The sequence below is a fragment of the Columba livia genome, chromosome 11, assembly GCF_036013475.1.
Source record: "Columba livia isolate bColLiv1 breed racing homer chromosome 11, bColLiv1.pat.W.v2, whole genome shotgun sequence".
In the NCBI taxonomy this organism is placed as follows: Eukaryota; Metazoa; Chordata; class Aves; order Columbiformes; family Columbidae; genus Columba; species Columba livia.
The window spans coordinates 2,988,651-3,012,434 of NC_088612.1; the positions used below are offsets into that span (position 1 = coordinate 2,988,651).

Sequence of the window (23,784 nt, forward strand, 5' to 3'; positions counted from 1 at the left end):
GCGCAGGGAGAGGCAGCGCTGGCTCCTCAGGGTCCGGCCTGGCGAGGGAGCGCGGGGTTCCGCACAGCCCCGCCGCCGCGGCTGTCCCGGGCGCTCCCTGCCCTGCCCGCCCCTGTGTGCCGGGCTGCCCGTTTCGGTTCCAGGCGCTCGCTGTTATCGAGGCCAGGGCACGACAAGCGGGCTCTGAGGTCTGTCACATTTTGTGGGACATGCAGCGTTTCTGTGGGGTGTTAAACCGGCCATTCTGATGCACTGTGAGCTCTGGTGTGGGAAGGAGAGGCACCTCCCCTTACGAAAATACCCTTTATTTTTTTTTTCCTAAAAAAAAATCCATTACTGGGGACATTTTAAGTTCAGATCTCGTTTGTTTTTGTTGTTGATGGTTCTGTTTTCTGTGCAGCTTGTGGTGTTTCTACAAGCATCACAGCTCAGGGATGGCACATAGGTGCTGACATGCTGGTATAGTCATATTGGGATTCAGACAGTGGGAGAAAGGAGAGGGTGGTGCTGGTCTGTGAGGCAGGTCACGTCATGTCATCGAGATCTTACACAAACAGAAAGATGCTCTGTCCTGCCAGCCCCAATCTGTCCCCTAAGTGTGTCAAGTTAAGGGCTGCAATTAAGATACTTGTACTGCTCCGTTTGCCTGTGGAAATATCTTGTGAACTGAAGCAGTTTCCCTCAGCCACTTTGGGAAACAAGGAGGTCAGGAAGCGAAAAAAGAGAAAGACGCCTGTCTTCATGTAGCCTTCCAAAATACTATTGATTCACTGCCCAAACGGCTTAATTGCATCACAGTACACAGTGGTACAGTAATATGGGTTGCTATTGGGTGCATGAAAGGCTCAATGTCCTTCATCTCTAATTTGCAGTGCAGATATGTGATCAGATGTAAAGCGATTCTGGGAGAAAAGAGTACAGCTCTAAGTCTCCTATATTGTGCAATCGGGGAGGTTAACACCAAAGTAAGTTGATATACTTAACAATATTAAACTGAACTGAATAATAAACACAATGCTCTTGTGCCTTTTCCAGAACTGCTCCATTTGTTTTAGTCAAGGTGGGTCATGCCAGAAAGTTATGACAAGATGAAACGAGTAAGTCCACTGATGTCAAGGCTTGAAATCTAAATGTGCAAATTCATGTTGGATATCATTCTAGCTGCTCTGCAAACTGCACTCAGAGTGTCCCTGTTATTGTTTCTCTTACATGAAGAAATTGTGTCATAGTCTTCAGTCTTACTTGTGTGGGCAAATCCAAACCATATGTAGAAAGGTGTTGGGGAGGACCTGCCTGTACAATTAGCTTTTCTATATGCAAGAACTTGTTAAAACATGCTAATGCGTTGATTATGTTATAACACGCTGTGGTGTTGCCTTAGGGTAAAACACATTTTCCTATCAGCATGTATAATCCTGTGTGGCAGTATTGAATAAATTAAAAAAAAAAAAGTTAAACAGTAGAAATCACTATGCTTTTTAATGTATTTGGTTACTTAGTCGACAAAAACTATAAATTACTATCTTATAAAGTGGGGTAAAATATAGGAAAAGAAACTGAAACAAAGACATAAACTTAACAGCAGAGTCATGCTAAATTTAGCAGCTTCTCTTCAAAAACAGGTACTTTACAGATGTAAAACGTGTTTTGACTTGCCTACATCAGACATCAAAAGTGTCTCTCTTAAATGTACTTTGGGTGAATTCTGTGAAGAAAAACCATTAGCCATGACTATTTTAAAGATAGAATTTGTGATCGTAATAATGAAAACTCATATACAGTGCTAACGGACTAAATGCAGACTGCATTCTTTATCTCCATAAAAGATTTTCAGTAACATGGAACCATTTGCTTTTCCATAGCACTGCAACTAACACCACATGGCATTCCTGCTTGTTGGCACATGCCTGTGAGCACATTGTAACATTTTCTGTATCCAGTGCTGCTGTGTAAATGAAAACCCGTAATAGAGCAAGTTAAATGCTTGTTGAGAGACACAGCACACTTACCAACAGTGGAAAAGTGATGTGCTGAAGGCTGGACTGAAGGTTTCTCCTTGGTGACAACTGACCGCCCTGAGGGGGCGCCTGGACTTGTTCTCTAGTGCCGCCTTCTGGTTGATGACTCCTGGCAAAATAAGCCAACAGGTCCCTGAGCCAGGTGACAACAGATAAAGGATTACCCGCCTTTCCAAAAAGCGCATGGAGAATTCCTCCCTGCGGCCTCACTCAAACCAAAAACACTGCAAGAAGTGGGGGGAGCCCCGTTGTGCTCACCGGGGGCTGCTCGGCCGCTGTGGGTGGGAAACGCTTTTCCTCTCCGAACAGGCCTGTTCAGCGGTGACTCGAGGGTTCGGTTCGGTGACATCTGTGAGGTGATGTTTGCCCTTTGGAATCTGGTTATTTGGATTTTCCCCAAAGCTGTGTTAGGTAAGTCAAGGGCAAAAAATAATGGATCTGTAAACAATGTTGTTACAAGTATTCATCTGATTATCTAGTAGGTATTACAATCTCCAAAATAACAGTTGGATTTTGTGACTGATGCCTTTTTTCTGAAGGGTGTAGATTATGGGACCTATGCTTTACAGTGGTATCAGAAGATTTGTGACTCGGAATAGCTTTGGAGAGAATGTAACTGTGAAAATCTTACACAGTTGAAACAAAAGTTTATAAAGGGTGAGTGTCATGAGGATGGAGCCAGGCCCTTCTCAGTGACAACCAATGGTAGGACAAGGGGTAATGGGTTCAAACTGGAACACAAGAGGTTCCACTTAAATTTGAGAAGAAACTTCTTCATGGTGAGGGTGGCAGAGCCTGGCCCAGGCTGCCCAGGGGGGTTGTGGAGTCTCCTTCTCTGCAGACATTCCAACCCGCCTGGACACCTTCCTGTGTAACCTCATCTGGGTGTTCCTGCTCCATGGGGGGATTGCACTGGATGAGCTTTCCAGGTCCCTTCCAATTCCTGACATTCTGGGAAAAGCAGAAGAAACGTTTCAGGGGCTGGCACGTCAGGTCCAATGCTGGTTTTGGACTGGAAGCCAGAGCTCTTCTGACAGAGGAGCCAGCGCTTAGGATCATTTTGGAGCTGCCATTCGTATCAAATCCCATCTCTATGATCCGCAGCGTAACTCAAGCCCGGGAGAGGGGGTGGCAAAGTCCGTGCCCTGGCAGGACCCCCTCGCCCGGGAGCCCCAGCAGCCATGAGGTGGGTAGAGCCACCCCCGTAGCAAAGCAGGGCCCCAAGACGGCCAGCGTGCGGGACAGCAACCCCCTTTCTTCTTCCTCAAGCTGCTTCTAGGGAGGCTCCCCGCTGCAGGCTGACACCTCTGCTCCAGCCGCCGAGGGCGCGGGCAGGCAGCGCCCAGCCCCCCGCCGGGCGGGAAGCGGACGGAACATGGCGGCCCCTCCAGGCCCCGTTTCCCCCGCCTTTCCCCGCGCCGGCGCGCATGCGCAGCAGGCGGCACAGAGGCCGTATCCCTCCGCCAAGCCCCTTTTGTCGGGGATATTTGTTTAATAAGATAATTCCCGCACCCCATGGTAAGTGCCGGGCGCCCCTCGAAGCGCTGCCCGCGGGCGGCCCGTGCCGCCTCTCGCCCGGGCGCGGGCCGGCGGCGGGGCAGCGCGGAGCGGCGCCCCTCCCCTCCGCTCTCCGTGTCCCTCCGCCGAGCGCAGCGGGGACTTTTGTGTGGGGCTTTTGGGCGCCGATGAGCGGCGGCCTCCGGCGCCCCTGGTTGTTGTGGCGGCGGCGGCGGCCGGGCCGGCAGCACGGTAAGGCCCCATTCCTGCGCCCTGTCTCTCCCTCACCCCCCCGGGCCGGCCAAGCTTTTCCAGGTCAGTCTGTGCCTTTGTATAGGGCCCTGTTACCGGATGTGGAAGTTGATCTCTTCGCTGGTAAAAAATAATTCCACTTCCCCCGGAACCCGGCGCCGCGGCTCCCTCCGCAGCGCCCAGCCCAGCCAGGATTTCCTGTTGGGGAGAGCGGGCGCGCTGGCCGGCCTTCCGGGGACCCCGCCGCGCGGGGGGCGCGGGCAGCGCGGGGGCGGCCTGGGCCCGTGTGGCGGCCTGGGCGGCCCGCGGGGCGCCGGGCGCGGCCTGTGGGGCAGGGGCTGCGCCGGGGCCGGGGGCCTCCGCGCGGCCGGCGGGGTGTGGGGACGGGTCGCCTCGGGGCCCTGCGGCCGCCACACGGGCCCGGGCGAGCGCGACGCGCCTGGCGAGGGGCCCAGGCGCGGAGGGGCAGAGCGGCGCCCGGCTCGTCCCGCGTGTTTCCCGGGCGGGCAGCCCGGCCTGGGCCGCGTGGGGCCTGGCGTGGGGCGGGGTGGCCGGTCCTTGTCCCGGCCCGGCGCCCCGGGGCGGCCGAGCTGCGAGCAGGAGTTGGCGCCAAAGGTGCCCTGAGGAGACGCAGCTCCGGCGGGGGGAGCGCGGCCCCCCGGGGTCCCTCACCCGAGTCTGTAACCCGTGCTTTCGGCTCTCAATAAAGCGTACGATGGGAACGTGAACGTGGGATGAGATGTGTTAGTTCGGACTGTTCTGTTCTTTCCCGGTAGTGGAAGTAGTTTCTGTTGGTGACACGCTGTCTGATGGCGCGTCGCTGAAATCCCCTGTAGGAAGAAGTCAGCTGTGCTTAGTTTTTAACTTAAAGCAGTTGCGTGTTGCCCTTTATCCTGCTTTCTGAGGTAGCTTTTATTTAATGGGAAATGCTGCATATTAGACTGGAACGTGCTGAAAGTTGTGAATGCACACCTTTGAGTACTTTGGCTTCATGTTTTTTAAATTGTTCATGACTTCTGAAGCGTTAGGAAGATTGAGCAGTTTGGTTGAGGTGTGTGTGCACGTAGAAATAACTGCGTGCACGTGAATCTGCCGTGTAAATAAGGTTGAGTGTACATGGCAGGTCAGCATACACTAGATATGCACTCTTGCTCATAACCCACTTCCTTTGCTGAAAACAGTTTGTTTTCTAGGGGTTTTCTTTAAGCCTATGTGCCAGATAGAGACTGTTGAAGAAGATTCTTCATAATAAAACAGATGCCTTAATTAAGAGTGATTTTTTGTTTGAGGATATTTTCAAGCAATTTGAGACACACTCTTAAAGCTGTAGTACAGTTCAAAGGCTACATGACAAGCCCTTAGATTCTTCAGGTCAATCATAGCTGCTGTAATGTGACCTTTTTTGTATCTAGGGCCAAGCTTATCTCTGAAAGCTTTGTAGCTTGTTGGCATTGTCAATCCAAATCTTGGTTGGTGCCAATGGTTCACCCTTGTTGCATAATAATATTTTTCAGATGTTGCATTATGTTGGAGATAATGGCCAAATTTGTGCTCTCCTTTTAAGGACAAGCCTTTTCTACCATCTGCATATTTATTGGAGCTGCATTGGTGGTTGCTGATAATTTAAATTAATGAATGAACCTAATTGGAAGACAGACCCGCATTAATACAGCCTTGAATATCTTAAACGCTAAGCTATTCAACAACATTCTTGGTATTCTGATCTCTTTTCTCAGATCAGGTGTTTTTCATCTCATACATACATGAAAGTCATGTTGCTGTTTAAACAAACTAAAGAGAATTTAGTTAAAAACAACAAAATCATAGAGGAAAGTTGAAAGTGCTGGAATTAAAGCCAGTTGCAATTGATATATTAGTGTAGTTGTCATTGTCATCATAGAAGTGTGAATGCTCTAAGCCTATGATATTTCTATTAAGGTTTGAACTATGACATGTGAAATCATTGTAAAAATACATTTGGAAGGGTATGATTCCCTTAGGAAACAATACAGGAACTTTCTGATTTTATCCTATGTAAATCGCTATAATCAGTATTAAATTATATATAAGGTAAAGTCATACACTCTTTAAAAGATGCTAGCACATGGAAATACACCTAGACTTAATGCAGACGTTCTGGTTCCTTTAAAAGTTACAAAATTGTAATTGAAATAAACTTTGAAGCGGTTCAAGTGTTGCACTGTTATAGTGGGATGTAAAAAAAAAAATCAAGTTGATCCTATTATTTCAATTCTAATAATTATCAAAACTAAGTGCGTGGTTAAAGATTTAAATAGTTATTGCTAACTATGCTCAAAAATATTTTTTACCATGGTATGGATAGGCATATAAAGTTAGTTAGAAATTGCTATATTAAAATTCTAGCAATGCTGTGCAAGATTGAAATGTTGATAGCATTTCTGAAGGTCAGGTCTGAGGAAGCAGGTGGATTTTTGTTTTTAAAATAGTGGAAAGAAAATGACATTCTAAAAAGGACATTCTTCTTCCAGATGTAATGTGTGTGAGAGGTGATGGGTCTCAAGGTGTCTTCCAAGAAAGATTCCGCTGCTTGTCACTTTAGTAGGGAAACGTCTTTAATTAGAGGTTTTTTTGAACTTTGTCTTGGGGTTTTTAGGAATGATTGCAGATCCTTATCGTAGAGACTGTGTACATTGATTCACTTTATGTTGCAGTAAATTGCAGTGCTGCAGTCTATGCTCTTGCAGCCCAAGTATGTCTCTGTTAGGGACATGCCTTGGTAGAGGTGCGCTGGTGGCTGCCAGATCTCTGTTAGCAGGTATTTTGCAACAGCAGGTTTGTGCCTGTTGATTTTGACCAGCTGATGTTCCCACTGCAGTGGCCAGGACACCAGACTGAAAGGTGCTGCAATATCTTAAACCAAACTCTTTATCTTCCTTTGGATTGCAGACTCTGCTGCTCTGTTGCCTGTAGGCTGTGGTGTGGAACCTCAGGCTGCCCAAACTGCATGTTTTTCAGCTTCTCGCCCTCCCCACAGAGCCCATTTCTTACACAGTTCTGCCAAAACTCTGGTCAGGTGTTGTTATATACCCCTCTGGTAACAGCATGGTGTTCAGAGTTTCACAGACTGTATAAAAAGTCTAAGATGAATACAAAACAGCTGTATGATTTCTTTTTGAACGGAAGTAAAATAGCAATAATAATTTGATCTATATTTTAAGTACCAGTTAATTGTTTCATCTGGCTAATGACATTGTACAGAAAGCATTGCAGTAATGAAATGTGGACGTTCAGGAGGTGGTTAATGCAAAGAAGTCCAAACCCAGCAGCAACTCTTCCCTATTTACTCAATTGTAGACAAACCCTCTGTTCTCACAGTTGTGTAGGAGCTGTTAGAAGTCTGAAAACACACTCAGATTGCCACAACTGTAATATAGAGCCAGTGATGTTTTTATTGCCTGAAAGAATCCTTGTACAAAGCGTTACCCAGCTGTCATGCTCACCAAGCTGGGTGGAAGGGACACAATTACTGAAGAGTCCCCACTAACACGGTCCAGTGGGGTTGATTTGTAGCAACTGTAGTGAAGTAGCAGCGGTGCTTAACTGAGAGTGCTGCTTTGAAGTGGAAATCTCATTTCAATTTTAAATGTGCTTTATTGTACTATATATAGAACTTTGCTCTTGATAGTATCTCTGTGGTATTGTAGTATTACTAACTGATCTCAGGAGAACAGCTGAAGAATTTTTCTGAAGAGTTTCTCAGTGTGTCCCAGTACTGGCAGTGCAAGAGCATGGTGGGCAGCGTGGGGCGTGTTGTTACATGAGGGTTTCCTGATCTTGCAACACTGGTCCTTGGAATGCTTTGTCAAGTAGAAATCAGCTTTGGGCTGACTACTTCAGAGAGATTTTGTGAATGCTAGTATTTGTTGGTTAAAAGTGACTAAATGTGCATGGGTTTTGTTGGAAAGGCATCTTCAGTTGCTCTTGTTAGTGCTTAGTGACGTATTACGTGATTTTTTTAGTTCATCAGCGTAGTTTTGCTGCGTTTTTGACTTTCTTCCACTAGATGGCCCAAGCATGCTTTCAAGTACCCCATGAGAGCTGAAACTTTTACCTCATTTCTAAAATAAATTTGTGTTGTTTTATAATAACTGAAGTTAAAATTCTGCATCATGAAACATACGTCAACTTCTGTGATGCTTTGTGCTTGTTTAAAATACAAACACTTTGTATCAACCAGGAGAGGATTGGTTATTGGAAGTAATATATAGTAATGAAGGTTATGTCATGTATGATCTTCCATGTCCCTCTTTTTCCTTGATTAGAACATTTGTTATTGAGTGTAGTACAATGCTGGTTAGTTTTGCATTGGGATGAGAACTGCTGTAGTGTCACTCTGACAGTGTGTTCAGCAGCAGTGCTTCAGAGACACTCTGAAAAGTTGTCAATGTCAGGCTGAAGTTTGTCCCCAACATCTCCTGGGAGTGAGACTTGTATTTTGCAAGACATAAAGTATAAGCTTGTTATCAAGGCTGCCTTTTGGTTAGTGGAAAAAGACACGTATACACAGAAGGCAGCTCTCCCCCTGAGGATGGTCAGATGCTGGAATGGGGCTGAAGAACTGGTGGGGTGTTCATCCACAGAGACATTCAGACCTCGACAGGATGGAGCCCTGCGCAGCCAGAGCCTGTTGGGCCAGCTTGGACTGGGAGGTAGAATTTGGTGACCTTGAGAGGTCCCCTGCAGCCTTAATTATTCTGTCATTCCAAAAGGAGACTTTGTTAGTTCCTTTTCTCTATTGGTGTTTAAAATATAAATATAAGGGAAATGAATTGTTGCCTTTCTGAAAGGGTTCCTAATTTCAGTATTTGGCATTACGTTCCAAATTCCTTTTGCTTCTGAGGACCTTGATGCGGTGGTACTAGACCACCAGCAAAAGTATGCGTGTCTGCATGTGCTGCTTTCCTCCTTTAATTGCCACAAAACAAAAAAAGGTGCCATATAAATACAGTGCTATATTCCTTAATTTCACTGCTGCACTTGCCAAGTGCCCTCTCTGTCCTATTATTGTTTTATGTCATTAGTCTTAGTGTCTCCCTTGAACAGGGATAGTACATATTTTCTTACTCCTATTTTTCTTTATGGAAGAGAGTCAGCTGTTGTCCCTTCCTCTGCATCTGACTCTGTGCTCCTTTTTCCTTCCTTTTCCCATTGTCAGTATTTGTCCTGTCCTGCCACCTTCCTGCTTCTCTTCCCTTTTCTGGCTGGCGACAAATCAACATGTCCATGTGTACTAGAAGGATGGACATAAATGGAGCATTACCTTGGTGAAGGGGATATTGCTGCCTGCAGTCAGTTCTGTAGACAAAGAGGTAATCTGCTCCGGTTCATGGCTCTACTGATACACGTTGGAGTTCTGCATTTGCAGTATTTCCATCTTCCTTTCTAATTTCTTCAAAAGTCAATAGCTTTCAGGTTATTGAGCAACATACCACATGCATTTTGCCAGTTGAGCCAGGTGCAGAGAGCTTTCTAAATACGTTGGTTTTGTGATAAAAGTGTATGTTTAAGAAAAGAGATTAAAAATTATCCTATTGGGATTTCTTTCTGAACTGATATACTCTAAGTAGGAAATTGGCTGCATGGCCTTGGAACTGCTGTTATTAGTAATGCACACTTAATTTTGCTTGTGACTGGAAACAACTGATGAAAGTAACTCCATTCTTAGCATCCTCATAGCGGAAAATATGTGTAGAACTAAAACGTTAATGATATGTTTTGGTTAGTAGTGTGAATTATGGGTTAGTTATAATTTTTCTCTTTACTGAACAAATGTAATAGCAAGTATGAAATAGAGTGGGTTTAGAAAAAAGTTATACTAGGAAATCTTTGCAACAGAAGCATAGATAAGTGTCATTTGTCTACATATAGTTTTGTGTGCTCTGTATTATATGAAATCTTGAGTGCTGTGAAGGGGTGATTATCTAAAGGTGATGTGAGTTTTTCAGCTGGTATCTTGGTCACGTCTCAAGCAAAATTTTGCACGTAACATGTTTTTAGTAACTGTAGACAGTTGAAGCAGGCATTAATGTTTGTTTTCAGGGATTTTAGTTCATATATCTGATGCAAATAGTACAATAATATATGCCTTTTGCATCATTTTATAGCTAGGAATACAGAAATTATATTTTAGAGTGAACAAAATGATGTGATGGTGATGGACAGGATGTCAGAAAGGTGGTGTGTTTCATACCTATTTAAACATGTTTACATGGTGGTACATACCTCTTAAATACCTGTAGGCATTGTGGAGAGGTGAGTGTAGTGCCTTGGCATGTGTGTTGTAGCAGCCGGGCTGTAGCGCTGTTTGAAAGCTGGACAAAGCTGCAGCAGGTTGCAGTATCAGGTGAGAGCTTCTGAACCACTTTCTGCTGTAAGAAAGGTGCATCCAGTCCAGTTTAAATTTAGTTGGATATAACTTTGCACCTGCTATGGTCACAGCACTGTGATACTGAAATCTTCACCCTAGTCTGTTCTGTTTGGCTGACAAAAGTAATTCTGAAATAAAGCTGCTTATTGCCGTCCGTAAAACATGTTCTCATAGCTAAAATACCAACCCCAGGTTTTGAACTTTTCAGAGTAGTTCAGAAAGAATAATTTTTAAAAATTATAGCAGCATTTGTGTACTTAAAATAGTATTAATGTTTTGATTTTTTCCTTCTATTCCTTTATGTCCTTCACTAGATGTCACTAGTAGACTTGGGAAAGAAACTTTTAGAAGCTGCACGAGCAGGTCAAGATGACGAAGTTCGGATTTTGATGGCAAATGGAGCACCTTTTACCACAGACTGGGTAATAAAACTTTTGCAGTGTTTGGTAACTCTGGTTACTTTTCTCACCTGAAGAAGAAAATGGGATTATTACCGTTCAGCACTTATGTAGCAAGCCTTGGGACTTTGTTCTTGGAATTCTGCAGTCACATCATCTAATGTCTAATTCAAAATTAAAATATTTCTTCATATGACCTCCTCCTGATTTTAGTAAGTGTGTGAATGAGCTTGCTCTAGTAGCTTTTAAGATGAACTTTGGTTAATGGGAGAAAGCAGTAATCATCCTCCTAGGTATTGTGTTTATGCATTTAGGATAGTCAGAGGCCTGCATTGAGAAAGCAGTCCCAACTACATCGTATGTGCAGCTGAGAATTCCCTGAAATAGGGGCTCTGAGTTGTCTTGTGGAGGTGCCTGGTTTTAAATAGGCTGTATAAGGAAGTCAGGGACCTAAAATTCTAGGGTATTTACAAGCCCTTAAGAGCCTTAAGCTACTTAATGACCTAACTTCCAAGTTGACTCTGTTCTGAGCAGGAGATTGGACTTAAACGACTTTCAGAGGTCCCTTCCAATGTTGGTGTAACATGTTGACCAACACTAAAAATAGGGGTTGGCCCCTTGAAACATTGTGCTTCACAAAGACAGAAAAAACATAGAACAGACATCCAAAGTTGCTCCCAGTGAGCTGAGCGAGCTGGTTTTTGTGATTGTTGAAAACAAACAACAACCCTAAATATGAAACAACCAACCAAAACCAAACAAAAAACTACAAACAAAAAAACCTCTTTTTCCTCTTTGCACTCTGTAAAAGCCCTGACAGCTTCTTTCCTTGAGACTGCAAGGGAAAATGATTTTGAAGTGGTGGCCTGACACCTGAGTTTGATAGCTGCAGCATAAGAAGAAGTACTTCATGCCAACATCTGTTAAAACTGAGCCTTTTCTGTTACATTACAGTTGGGAACATCTCCACTTCATCTAGCAGCACAGTATGGCCACTACTCAACAACGGAAGTGTTGCTGCGAGCGGGTGTAAGTCGGGATGCCAGAACCAAAGTGGACAGAACTCCATTACATATGGCAGCATCAGAAGGCCATGCCAGCATAGTAGAAGTCTTACTTAAGGTAAAGACTGCTGAAATAAGCTCTGAGGCAGGGATATTACAATGGTTTATGATAAAATTTTTGCAATTTCCTTTTAGTCATTAAACCAACATTGAAATGATATGAATATTTGTGCTATGTGCATTGAATGCTTTCTTTTCTGTTTCAAGATATACTGCTTCCTAATTTGAAATTGTGTGAGTAACAGCTTTTAGAACCAAGAAGTTGTGTTTTAGGGAGTCTTAAATCCTTTGAAGTAAATAATTTGTTTGGTAGTTAGATTAAAGTACTTTTAATAAATTCATAAATGTAAGATAACAGGACATTACTGCTAGAGAAAGACAATTTTGGGCTTCATTCTGTGACCAGTATTATTGAATTCCGATACTTCTAATGACATAGTTTATTCAATGATCTTGTTTGTAGCACGGTGCTGATGTAAATGCAAAGGACATGCTGAAAATGACTGCACTTCACTGGGCTACTGAACATAACCACCAAGAAGTTGTAGAACTTTTAATAAAGTACGGAGCAGATGTTCACGCGCAGAGTAAATTTTGCAAAACGGCATTAGATATTGCAGTAGACAATGGAAATGAAGACCTTGCAGAAATATTACAGGTAACTTTTGATTCATGATGTTATGGAAACTTAGAGCAAAGTATTTGTTTTCACATGGGATAAATTAAGCTTTTAATATAGCAGCTGTGAGACCATGTATTGACTGATAATGCTGAACTCCAGGCTAGTTCATGACATGGAAATAAGATTAATGTTAGTAAACGTTAGCTGACCGAAGAGCATTCTCACTACCTACAAAGTCAAGGATAAGTATCCTTTATTTCCTTAGATTTCAGCGTTGTAGTACACAGAACTAGGTGGAGTCTTCACAAGCAAGGCATAAAACTTAACACCCTGCTCTGCCAGTATGTTTTGCCTATACCCTGGCATTCATTTACCTTCATGTATGGACAATAATTACTGAACAACTGGAGGTCAGGAGAGGAGAAGAGATGGCAATTTTTCCAGAATTAGAAAAACAAGGATTGAATTGTTGAAGTGACTGGGATTTGGATTATAGTAGATAATTCCATGGAAGTGTGTGCTCATTGTTCATGTTTCTGAAGGTAAAATAAATGCTAAGCATTATTGAGAACGGAATAGAAAACAAATGAAAAATACCTATATGCCACTGTATCAATCTGTTGTTCCCCTGCATCTTGAACTGTATGAATTTCTGGTCTGTTCCCTTAGCTTCCTCTTAATTGCAGAAAGGATGTAGTAAATAAAAGTCAATAATTCAAAGAAAGGCAAAAAGAAAAATGCCATCTACAGTTAATGGGAATTACTAAGCTGTCAGAGCTGATATTCTTGGCATGTAGCTGCCACAAGTCTTTGTTCTTCAGGCCTCTATTTTAGATACTTGAGCTTGCACATCTACAAAAGGGCCTTGCCTTTATATGGTCTTCTTTGTTTAAAAGAAATGGTAAGGTGAAGTAGCAGTCTGTTGTTATTCTCTTTCTCTTCAACAGACTTTTTTGTCTTTAGATTTCAGCCAGAAAAAAGTTTCTCATGTACTTACACAGGGCACAAGATGCGACGTGATGTGTGTATATTGCAGGAGCCTAACAAGGGAGATACTCCCTGTTTGAGTGGAATGTGCAATAATTCCAGTTCTTACAAGGTAAATAGCTTCTTTACACCTACAATTGGAATGATATTATTACCTTTGTCTCCTAGATTGCAATGCAGAACCAAATCAATACAAATCCAGAGAGTCCGGACACTGTGACAATACATGCAGCAACACCACAGTTCATCATTGGACCTGGAGGGGTGGTGAACCTAACAGGTCTGGTATCTTCTGCAAATACATCAAATGGAACAGGTATTTAGATGTCTATAGGATAGCTAGTGGGATTTTATACTTTAATCGGTTATCACTGTTTAGTGAAAAGGCTTGAGGAAAACCAGTGGTAAGAATAATTACCATGCTCCTCTTCAGTGTTTTTCATGTGTTGTAAATATCTAGGTACTTAAAAGAACAGTCTTCACAGAGGTAAATTATCAGAAGTTGTGTTTGCTTAACAAGCTTGCCTTCAGAATAGCCGTTTGGTTTAGCAGAATGTTGCTGAGAACAGAGTGTGTGTTAGAAGCTTCAGTGCAATAATAAAAAAGGCACTTCACTGGTTTTAAATTTAAGCTTTTTTTTTTTTTTCCATCCTCCTAGATGAAACAGGAGTGTCTGCTGTACAGTTTGGAAATTCATCGACATCAGTATTAGCCACGTTGGCAGCTCTAGCAGAAGCATCAGCTCCTCTGTCTAATTCTTCAGAAACACCAGGTTAGAAAGCTATTTATGGGGATATTTTTCTTTTATATAGAATAACTTCTTTTTAGACAATATCTCCATTTTTGTTTCAAGGTCTGAAGAAGTCCAAATAACTTTTCCTTCCAGAACTAAAAACGTAATGTTGAGCTTGAAACTGAAAAATGGGGGCTGTTTTCCACACCAGCTAGTATTGGCATTGGAAACATGGAAATTTTGGCGACACTGGTCTGTCTTATGGCTGAGCCTGTACTTGGAACCCCACTCAAGTTCAATAAAACACCACTCATTCATGTAGGGCTTACTGTTTTGGTTTAGTGAATAAACAGTCTTTGAATATTTAAGTAATGCTGTAGGACAGTAATCTCTGAACATAAAGATCTTCAGAAGGCAATGACTGCAGTCATTATTTGAACTACAGAGTGATTTTTGTGTGTGTATGTTGTATTGTAATTAACTTAAAAGATGAAAGCTTCAGGGTTTTATCTACCTTCTCTCATCTTGAGCATCATAACACAGTCTATAGGGGTTTAATTTCATCTCTGTAGTAGAAGGCACTCTGATGTCTGTTATTTAAATCAAAGGCTTTGCTTTTACCCTGGCAAATTGAAAATAAAATACAGAGTTAGTGCTTGAAATTCTTTGATTGTGCTACTAGTGATCTTGCTCTTTGTCTCAGTATCTTGGTTTTTTTTAAAGGGTATTAGTGTAAGACCCCAGTTACAGCATATAATGCAAAGTGTGGTATGTGTTGTAGTTTTGAAGGCAATCTTTCCCTTATCTTGCCTTACCTATAGATGTAGTACAGAACTGTGAGAGATCCCTGTTGTAATACTCAATATTGAATAATGATTTTTTATTTTTACTTATAGAATTACATACACAAAATACTTTACTTTTTTAGCTTTATCATTCTCCTTTGAAGGTGTAAAAATGTCAACTCTGTAGAACTTTTTCTTTAGTCCTGTTTCATACTTTTTATAATAAATGAAGTTGGGGTTGTGTTTGAAGTACCCATGTAGTACAGAGAAAACTTAACAGACTGAACGACCTCTAGAGAATCTTAGTATAGTGAGCAGAGGAATCATGGCTGGGTCCTGAGGTGCACCTGGCAAGGCACTGGTTGGGAGTAGTTTCAAACTAGTATTTCAAGTTAATTTTTTTTTATTCCAGTGTTGGTGTAACTTACTCCAGCTTGTATACAATGGAAAAGTTATTTGTGTTCTTAAAGACAACTCGTGTTCTTGCTGTCATGTTAACACTGAACCCAGAGCATCAGTTTTGTGTCTATTAGGAAACGTGCTAAATTAAAAAAGTGTTTTATTGATGAGCAAGGTAAACCAAGACAGAATTGCATGTATATTTCAAAATGGAAATTCTTTATGTTGGCCCAGTTAAAGATTGCTATTAACAATATGTAGTGATGCGTTAACTGGGGAGCGGGCAGGATAAAATTTTAAAAGACATGTAAAAAAACTTCTTCTCACCTGCACCAAAATAAATTTGAAATCATAAAGCTGTATTTATAAATTGACTTAATTCCTTTACTAATCCGTTTGTAGTTGTGGCCACAGAGGAGGTTGTGACTGCAGAATCTGTGGATGGTGCTATTCAACAAGTTGTCAGTTCTGGAGGTCAGCAAGTTATTACTATAGTTACGGACGGCATTCAGCTTGGTAATCTGCATTCGATCCCAACCAGTGGAATAGGGCAACCCATCATTGTGACCATGCCGGATGGACAGCAGGGTGAGTGGAAACTTGTACGGTTTGAACCTGAGGAAGTATTTTAGTTATAGTAGTAATAATAAATTAAGTGTAAATGGCTTGGACAGTTCGGTGTAATAATCAGTTTAAGTATGTCTTTGAATTCATATACTGCAGAAGGCTCAGCCACCTGAGCTGCTGCAGGTCAGTGAGTTACTACCTGTCAGCTGAGTCTGCATGAGGAGAAAGAATGGAAGAATTACTAAACGGTGTGGAAGAGAAATGGGACACTTAAGAGAAAAGTTATAACTGCTTGCTTTGCCTTCAATAAGCTTCATTCTTGCAAACTTGTTATGAGAACTGGAAGATGGAGTAAAACAAAAGCTTTCTTCTGATGCTTATGTTATTGCCTCACTGGAAATAGTGCCGGGAGGTGAAGCTTGGATTTAGAAATCTGATGCATGCAGCAAGATGTGCAAGTCCCATGGAGCGTGTTCTTTACAGAGGAAAACCCAAGTCTTGAGGTGCTGGAGGTTTTAGAGGAGCAGTGGCAGAACCGATGAAGCCAGGGTGACACAAATTGTCCTGCTGGGCCATATGTACTTTGTGGAAGCTACTAGAGTAATAAGTATTATTTTGTGACATTAGCGTGTTTACCCTGATTTCTTTTTAAGATGGTCTGTCACTACTGTTTAGACAAAAATGATTCCTTCCCTGGTTCCTTCATGAGGACTCCCAGTGTGGAGCTTGAAGAGTTGAACACCAGCAACAAATGTTTTGGTTCACAGTCTGTCTGAACACATACAGCTGCTTACCAGAAAGCATGAATGTGTGTAGGTAGTAACCGAAGTGACAGTCACAACATTTGTTTGCCAGATGGTTGCACGAGGAAATTAGAGTATGAATCTCTTCAGATCCCTGCTTTTTTTCTTCCAAGGTTAATAACTACTGGGTTTTCAGATTACCTAATTTAATCTAATGTTCTAATTAATCAAAATCAAAGAGCCAGCTTTGTATTTAGTATTAAGAAACATTGTAAAGGAGATGGTCTGCTACGTAAGTTACAGAATTGACAGACTGGTAACTCTGCTGCAGTTCATTTCCATATCTGTTTACTCTGTGAAAAACAGCATTGATACTGCAGAGTAACAGCTAACTATTGTAGACCTCAGCAACAAAGAATTTTAAAATTCATTAGCAGCACACAAGCAGCTCAAGTTTTTAGTAAATCTTCCCTGTCCTGACTTTATGATGCACTTTGTATAGTTGTGTTTGCATAAAGGGAAAGTCTTTGCATTTATTGCTGTGAATAAAACGGCTTAATTATATTAATTTTATATAGTGCAAATATTGTTTGAAGTAAATGTATTTATATGTACAAATATGTTTTCAGTATTAACAGTTCCAGCAACAGACATTGCTGAAGAAACTGTGATAAGCGAAGAACCTCCAGTGAAGAGACAGTGCATTGAGATTGTTGAAAATCGTGTGGAGTCTGCGGAAATAGAAGTAAGGAGTATGTTACGTGATATGTGTTAACCAGGCTGTTCAGCACTGAGTACCTGGTTGTGGTTTCTTGTGTTGCTCTAGAATTTTATTTCGTGTAACCACAGAATGAAGTGTGTAAAACAATAACTTGTTCAGTCTCCCTTGTTACTGGAATTCATCTTTTACAAAGCTGTTGTAAAAGGAATATAGGAGGGCTGTTTACTTCATCCTCTGGTTGTGCACGTAAAAGTGACACTTCTTTAAGTATAACTTAATTATTTTGTTTCTCTTTTAAGATCACTAGCTAGTTTTTAAAACTAGGTACCAATATATTATCGAGTGACTTGACAATTTCTGCCAGCAGTGAATGAGAGTACTGTACCCTCATCTTTCTGTTATGACCACATGCTTGTCCTGATTGTGAGATCATATTTTTAGCAGCGTTTCCTTTCCATTCATGATATCTAGATAACTGTTAATGGAAATGTGAAACAGTAAGATTCTGTGTTTGTCAATTTTTATGTGTCTTTTTTTTTAAATTCTGGAGCAGTTTACTATTACACATCTTTGCACCATCCTGGGTTTTGATAGTGCAGAAGACATTGAGAGAGCTTTTCTTTTTCTATATGACAAATAGATGTGGCTGTTCAATTTAAAATTATAGCTTTTTTTGTATTAACCAGAATAGGTCAACCATCTCATTCCTCCTTCTGTTACTTCTAACTGTGCTGACCAGTTTTGCTCAAAAGTGTCTGAAAATTGCTGTCTGCCTTGACAAGGCTGTAAGTTCTCATTTTGTCAGCTCCATGACATTTCATTTACCAAAGGTTGTATTCTCTAACTTCTGTTCATATTATTGAATTGTGTCTAATTGAATAGTTTTTATTGTACAGCATGTGCTATATGTTATCCATGTCTAATAACAATAATTACCACCATTCATCACTTGCTTTGCCTGTCCCTAAGTTGTCACATCAAGTACTTTTGGCCTTTGCAGCTTTGTGGTCATTACAGATTATCATGACATTTGCCATTTTCTTGCTGCATTTTTTTAATGTATGACTGTTACAATAAAAGCATTTATTTTGTTCACACTTTTAAACATCTGCCTGAATTATTCCTAAAGGAAATTATGTTTCCTTAAATATTTTAATAATTCTGTTAGGTGAAGGGAAAAAAAAATTGATTGGTCGAGGAATAAATTGACCTGTTCCCAATTACAGACAGTTGGTGTAACAGTAAAAGTAATTCTTCGAAGGGGATTACCCGTTTCAATTATGTATTTTAACCACATTTCTCAGGTATCAAAAGAAGTTGGTTTAAATGAGTTATTTGATTTGTTGCTGTTAAGTGCAGGTTTTGAGGACTGAGTTTGTACAGCCTGTACAGCTGGAGATGCAGACGCAGATCTGTGCCCGCAGTGCAGGGCAGTTGATTCAGGAGCCGTATTGTGGTTCACGGGGGTACAGGTGGTGAATACCTGAATTTGGAGGGAGTAGGACCCCTCTTCTTTTTAATGGAAAAAACCTTTATTGTTTGGTTTATTTGCCTCCCTGGTGGTTCATCCCTTTTTCATTATGAAAAGCTGATTCAAGGCTAAGAGCGCTTTCTTCAGCTGTTGTAAATTCCTTGTGCACAAACAGTCAACTGTAGTTTGAAAGTATTTAAGTTGAACATCCTCCTATTCAAACTTTCCTGTGGAAGTATCGTGAACAACTAACGCTGTAGTCGTTTGATTTTTCTCTTTTGGGCCTGTTAAGTTCAAGCATTTCAGCTCATTTTGAAGAGTGATAGCACTTCTCCTAAACAGTTTGATATTTTAAACATAGGATGGCAGCAAAAAAACCTCATGTCACACAGATACTGTTTTTCATTTTCATGCATCATTCATTAACACACAGTGATTTTTTTTATTTTAATTCGTGAATTTGACTGTCTTTCCCGTGTCGCGTGTTTGAAAGGTAACATGCCTTAGAACCAGGATAATAATTTCGTTAGACTTAAATCATAATTGTAAATTAATTGTATTAGGGAATTCATATCCCTGCTTTTTCTGTTGTTAAAAAGAATGTTTGCTTTGGCTATTTTAGTTATGGGTGTCCCTATTATGAAGAAAATTCCTTGATAAAATGGAAGATTTCTTAAAGAGTGCTCAGGATCCTCTAATTTGATTTTTACCCGGATATGTTTTTGTACTGATACAAAAGGACTTCAGATAATTAGAACATTTTCAGTTGTGTTCTAAAGAATGCCCTAAGAACACTTTCTGGATTTGCTGACATTAATAGACCAGCTATAGTCCTTCCTATTATAGATATCAAAGTTAAGGAACCAATGGTCGTTATTCAGCCCGCTCTGGATCTGTGTTGCTCTCAGAAGCGTTCGTCTCTTTCCACTGCTGAGTGAGACAGTGTTCTTGGCCTCAGTTCCTTATGTCATTCTGTTTATGTTGGGACTGTGACTAAAAACTACACCTATTAACTGTTGGAGTGCTGCACATGTTTTGGATTGCTGGTCTGGTAGATGCAGCTTTTATCTTCTCTGCCACCAAGACTTCTTTTTACATTTTTTTCCTATCCTTTCCTTAGCGTGCTATACTCCTTGTGGGTACGTGGCTCTATTTCTCTCTTCTGTGGGAAACACTCCGAAGCTGTGGTCTGAGAACCTCTCCACCCCGAGTGTTTGCAGGCTGCGCACACTCCGCAGCAGTGGTAACACGTCTTGTAATACCTTGCAGAAGCGCTAGCCAGTGAGCTACTAGTGGTTCTTATTCCTCTGCAGCCCAGCAGACAGAGCAGCTCTGCTTCTTGCTAGTGGTAGATTTCTGATGTTCTTCATGTTACAAATTCATGAGAGAGATAATGCCCAGCTTAGTCTATCCCAGAGCGCAGTGCCCTTGGGAGGGAAGCGTTGCTTTCCACACGTAGCAGGATTGATGAGTTTCACTGCTTCCCTGAGAACTGTCTTGTAGCTCTTCTCACCAACTTCCTATTTCCCAAGGCTGTTTTACATGAGCTGTTGGCTCCCCTTAAACAACACAGATAACTCACGGAAATAGCGGTATGGTGCTGGCACATCATGGGTGTATTTCAGATCCTTTGAGATGTAGGCTCTCCCGTTCATTTGGCATTCGTCAGTCCAGTTCCTACATAGGTTGGCCGTTCATAAAGCTACTTAAAGAGCAGAACCCAGATTTTCAAAGGTGGAAGCTTAAGTTCTTTCTCAAATCACTAAGCAAGATCCAATGAGCTCTCATTTCGTCAGCATATAAAGCAAAGCCTAGGTAGCTTCCTTCAGCTCTTAAAGCCATGTGTAAACCCAGGTTGCACTTAATGGAGTTTGTTCTGTTCTGTGTTGTAGCTGGTCTTTATAACCTGTTAATAACATCTCTCCTTCACCTGTTGTTTTTGCTATACAGATGCTGCTGTTAGCAATGATCTGATCACCTATGTCATTATATTCCAGCACATTCAGCACAGCATGTGACTGCTAAATGTGACTGTGACAAGTGCTGAGAACAGTAGCAAGTAGAAGGGAGGCAGAGTGTTTTGTATTTTCAGGCTCTGACCATGAAAATGTGTGAGTGCATCAAAGAGGTGAAGAATAGGGATACTCTTATGGGGGCGTGGGGGGGAGAAACTCTTTAACTGTTTGAGGTGTTAAATGGAATGCGATACTGAACTGCTGGGATGGGAATAAGCCGAAAAGGCAACTTATTTTCACTGGCCCCATGTTTTTGATAAGAGTTTTGTTTTTCTGAGAGATATTTTGCTTTTCTGACAACCTCCCTCCTGTCGCTGCTTAACAACTACAGGGGAAAGAATGATTTGAAATCAAATGCCACCTTACTCATAAAAGTATGATGCACTTTAATGAAATGGTATTTGCTTGAAGATCAAAACAAAACTATTTTCCAAGCAAATTGCTTTTTCAACTGGCCTCAAGGCAGCATCAAACAAAATGACAGTACCTACGTCACTGGCTACAGAAATGCATTCTCCTTAGTTCCTAAGACAACTTCATGGGAAGTGGCATTTCCTGTATTATTTTGCTTGGAAACCACTTTAAAGCCGTCCCCAACAAACTTGTATGCAGGATGGAGCCTTAAGTTACTCCTTTTGAATTGAAAAAGTTCATCTAGCTAAATACCTGTTAATTCATAAACATGTGGTATCCTTGGGATGCAATTATACCTCTATATTACGTAGTGTCAAACACTCGAGATCATTTCACTTAGAAACCAGTTAGGTGTGTGTTTTAGCGGGTAGCTGTCACTTACCAGTGCAAATTGCTCTTAGGTTTTCCATTCTACTGTCTGATTAGAAATACAACAGAAATGGACAATCCTGTTAGATTGGATTCCAATTCTAAAAAGGAACAAAAGGTATTGAATCATTGGAGAAATGTTACTATATTATGTTATTTAATCACCGTGGTTCTGCTTTTTTATTTCAGTCTTTTTTTCCGTGAAGACTTGCTTGGTATCTTTGCAGCTAAAGACATTTGGGTTTACTATATTTACACTTCAAGCTTTATAGTGGGGAGTTGTCTGGTGTGATAGTTCATGTCTAATTATGACAGCAGCATTCAAATAGGTTTGCCTGAGTAAGAACTGAACCGTTTCTCCATGATACCCCCTAACACTTAAGCTGCATGTAAAGGAAAAGTATTTGCCGTTTTAACTTGTATTTGATACATATTTGACAAAATATTGCTGGTTCTGTTTCTAATAGGAAAGAGAAACTCTTCAGAAACAGCTGGATGAGGCAAACAGAGAAGCACAAAAATATCGTCAGCAGCTTCTAAAGAAAGAACAAGAAGCAGAGGCCTATCGGCAGAAGTTAGAGGCAATGAACCGCCTCCAGACTAATAAAGAAGCCGTTTAATAAAAAATGAACATACTGCAAAGCCTGTTACTTTCCAAAACCTGCAGTACAATCTTGAACTGTACCCTGTATAGGTGCAGACGCAGGATTACGTGATAGAGAAGATGCTACAAGTTGATAACTGGACTTAAGCCGTGAGCTCTGATTAATTTCTTGTAACATAAAAACTCTGAATTTAGAAATTGTGAAAAGTATTTAAAATGAAATACTGTAAATAGTTGTTTTTTTTACAGTTTCAAAATGAGTTGATAAATCTTTTTGAAGGGATCCAGAAACACGCAAAGCCAATGTTTTTGTGAAATTTTTGATTTTAGTATGAATCTAACTCCTGAAAAACAGAACAGTTTTAAGGGTGATGTTGTTGATTTCAGCTGACAACTTGAAAATGAATTATGTGACAAAATTAATTAACAGTTATTTCTACATGGTAACAACTTCTCTGAATAAGACATTTCCAGGTGGAAATCTTTGTACAGCTTTAAGTAGTTGTCTCAGATTCTCTGAAAACCATTTTTGGTTGTTTTTTTTATTTAGGCGGTGAAATTTTTATATTTAATTTCAGATATATCCAAGTAGATTTACATGTATATGAAGCTAATATTTTTTAAACTTTTCAGTTTGTACATATGCTGCATGTTTTTATAATTTCTACACATACATCTTGCATAGGTATTTTTCAGCAAAGATGAGGAAGATGTTTAGCCTATAGGTCATTCGAAGCAAGATAGCAGCCAGTTTTATTGTGGATGGTATATTTCTTGGAAGAATGTAATTTGTAACTAAAAAGAACAACAAAAACATCTCGATTTACATATTAGAGGCAATTCAAAATTCGGTAGTGGAGGCATTGAAACTTCACTTCGTGTGTCTTACAATTTTTCAGTACAAACAAGTCCAGTAATTAAAAGAATGTCTCCACTGGAACACAAATAGTAGTTCTTTTAGAATATTCCTATTAATCTCTTTTCCCCCATAGCCTTGAAATTCTTTCAGTGATACATTTTTTTCTAAATGGACTTTTGCATTTTAATTATGCAATTGGACAAGTAATTTTTTTTATGTTGTAGTGATGCTCTTCTTACCTCGCATCATTGTCCTTCACTGTGATACTGTGTTTGTGTGTGTCTGTGCAGTGATCTATTATGCTTAGGATTTATATAGCACGCCACATCTTCAGAGCATTGTAAAACCTTTTAAAGAACCCTTACTGTACTGCCTGAGGCAGGTGAGTGTTATTGTCTCAGTTTTGTAACTGGTATAAGCGCAACACAGGGAGTGTGAAATGACTGGCCCAAGACCACGAGAATCAGTGGTGGACCTGGGAATGGATCTCAGGAGTTCCTGGCTTTAGTCCTGTGCTTAGACTGAGCTGCCTTAAGATTGTTCAGTGCTGTGTTACATTAAATTTTGAACTACTGTGCAGATTCCTTTTTCGCAAGATAAAACTCTTTGTGCTTTGCTTTGTTGTTCCATGTTTCACGGCTTTTATGGAATTGTTTATATAAACTTAAGCAAAAAGTCTAGTTTACCTATACTGTACACAGAAGAATTACCCTTAAAACTGTACTCTGGCCTACTTTTTCTATTTTACAATTAAATATCTTTTCCACATATATATAGTGCAGAATCAATTCAATTTCGATTGTTTTCTATGTGCATTGGAAGGTCAAAGCTGTGCTGTGTTAGGCTTTCAAAAAATA

At 40.9% G+C, this 23,784-nt stretch overlaps 1 protein-coding gene and 1 long non-coding RNA gene across 12 annotated transcripts; one reads left to right on the forward strand and one right to left on the reverse strand.

The window, feature by feature from the left end:
- Positions 1 to 1,452: 1,452 nt before the first annotated feature.
- Positions 1,453 to 4,003, reverse strand: LOC135580492 (uncharacterized). Of its 2 annotated transcripts, XR_010475213.1 has the most exons (3): positions 3,864 to 4,003; positions 2,277 to 2,420; positions 1,453 to 2,127 (listed from the first exon to the last, which is right to left on the reverse strand). It is a non-coding gene; the product is annotated as an uncharacterized LOC135580492 (long non-coding RNA). The 2 variants fall into 2 exon arrangements; XR_010475212.1 differs by lacking the exon at positions 3,864 to 4,003 and having other exon boundaries at positions 2,277 to 3,257.
- Positions 3,385 to 23,697, forward strand: GABPB1 (GA binding protein transcription factor subunit beta 1). Of its 10 annotated transcripts, XM_065075892.1 has the most exons (10): positions 4,038 to 8,458; positions 8,965 to 9,118; positions 10,491 to 10,598; positions 11,529 to 11,696; positions 12,102 to 12,296; positions 13,416 to 13,563; positions 13,906 to 14,019; positions 15,567 to 15,752; positions 17,104 to 17,219; positions 21,932 to 23,697. In XM_065075892.1, the coding sequence occupies exons 3-10, from the start codon at positions 10,491 to 10,493 to the stop codon at positions 22,082 to 22,084; spliced, it is 1,188 nt and encodes a 395-aa protein (XP_064931964.1). In that variant the 5' UTR covers positions 4,038 to 8,458; positions 8,965 to 9,118; the 3' UTR covers positions 22,085 to 23,697. The 10 variants fall into 10 exon arrangements, with proteins under 10 accessions (XP_064931966.1, XP_064931962.1, XP_064931963.1 ...); XM_065075894.1 differs by lacking the exons at positions 4,038 to 8,458; positions 8,965 to 9,118 and adding an exon at positions 3,385 to 3,536 and having other exon boundaries at positions 13,416 to 13,527; XM_065075890.1 differs by lacking the exons at positions 4,038 to 8,458; positions 8,965 to 9,118 and adding an exon at positions 3,397 to 3,536.
- The last annotated feature ends 87 nt before the right edge of the window (positions 23,698 to 23,784 follow it).

What these genes read in the sequence shown, in the direction of transcription:
- GABPB1 (XM_021280283.2), top strand. Translation starts at nt 8,354, where the DNA reads ATGGGGCTGAAGAACTGGTGGGGTGTTCATCCACAGAGACATTCAGAC. An exon ending in ACCTTGCAGAAATATTACAG is followed by an intron (nt 12,297 to 13,415) that starts GTAACTTTTGAT and finishes TTTGTCTCCTAG; the next exon opens with ATTGCAATGCAGAACCAAAT. An exon ending in TGGAGTCTGCGGAAATAGAA is followed by an intron (nt 17,220 to 21,931) that starts GTAAGGAGTATG and finishes TGTTTCTAATAG; the next exon opens with GAAAGAGAAACTCTTCAGAA.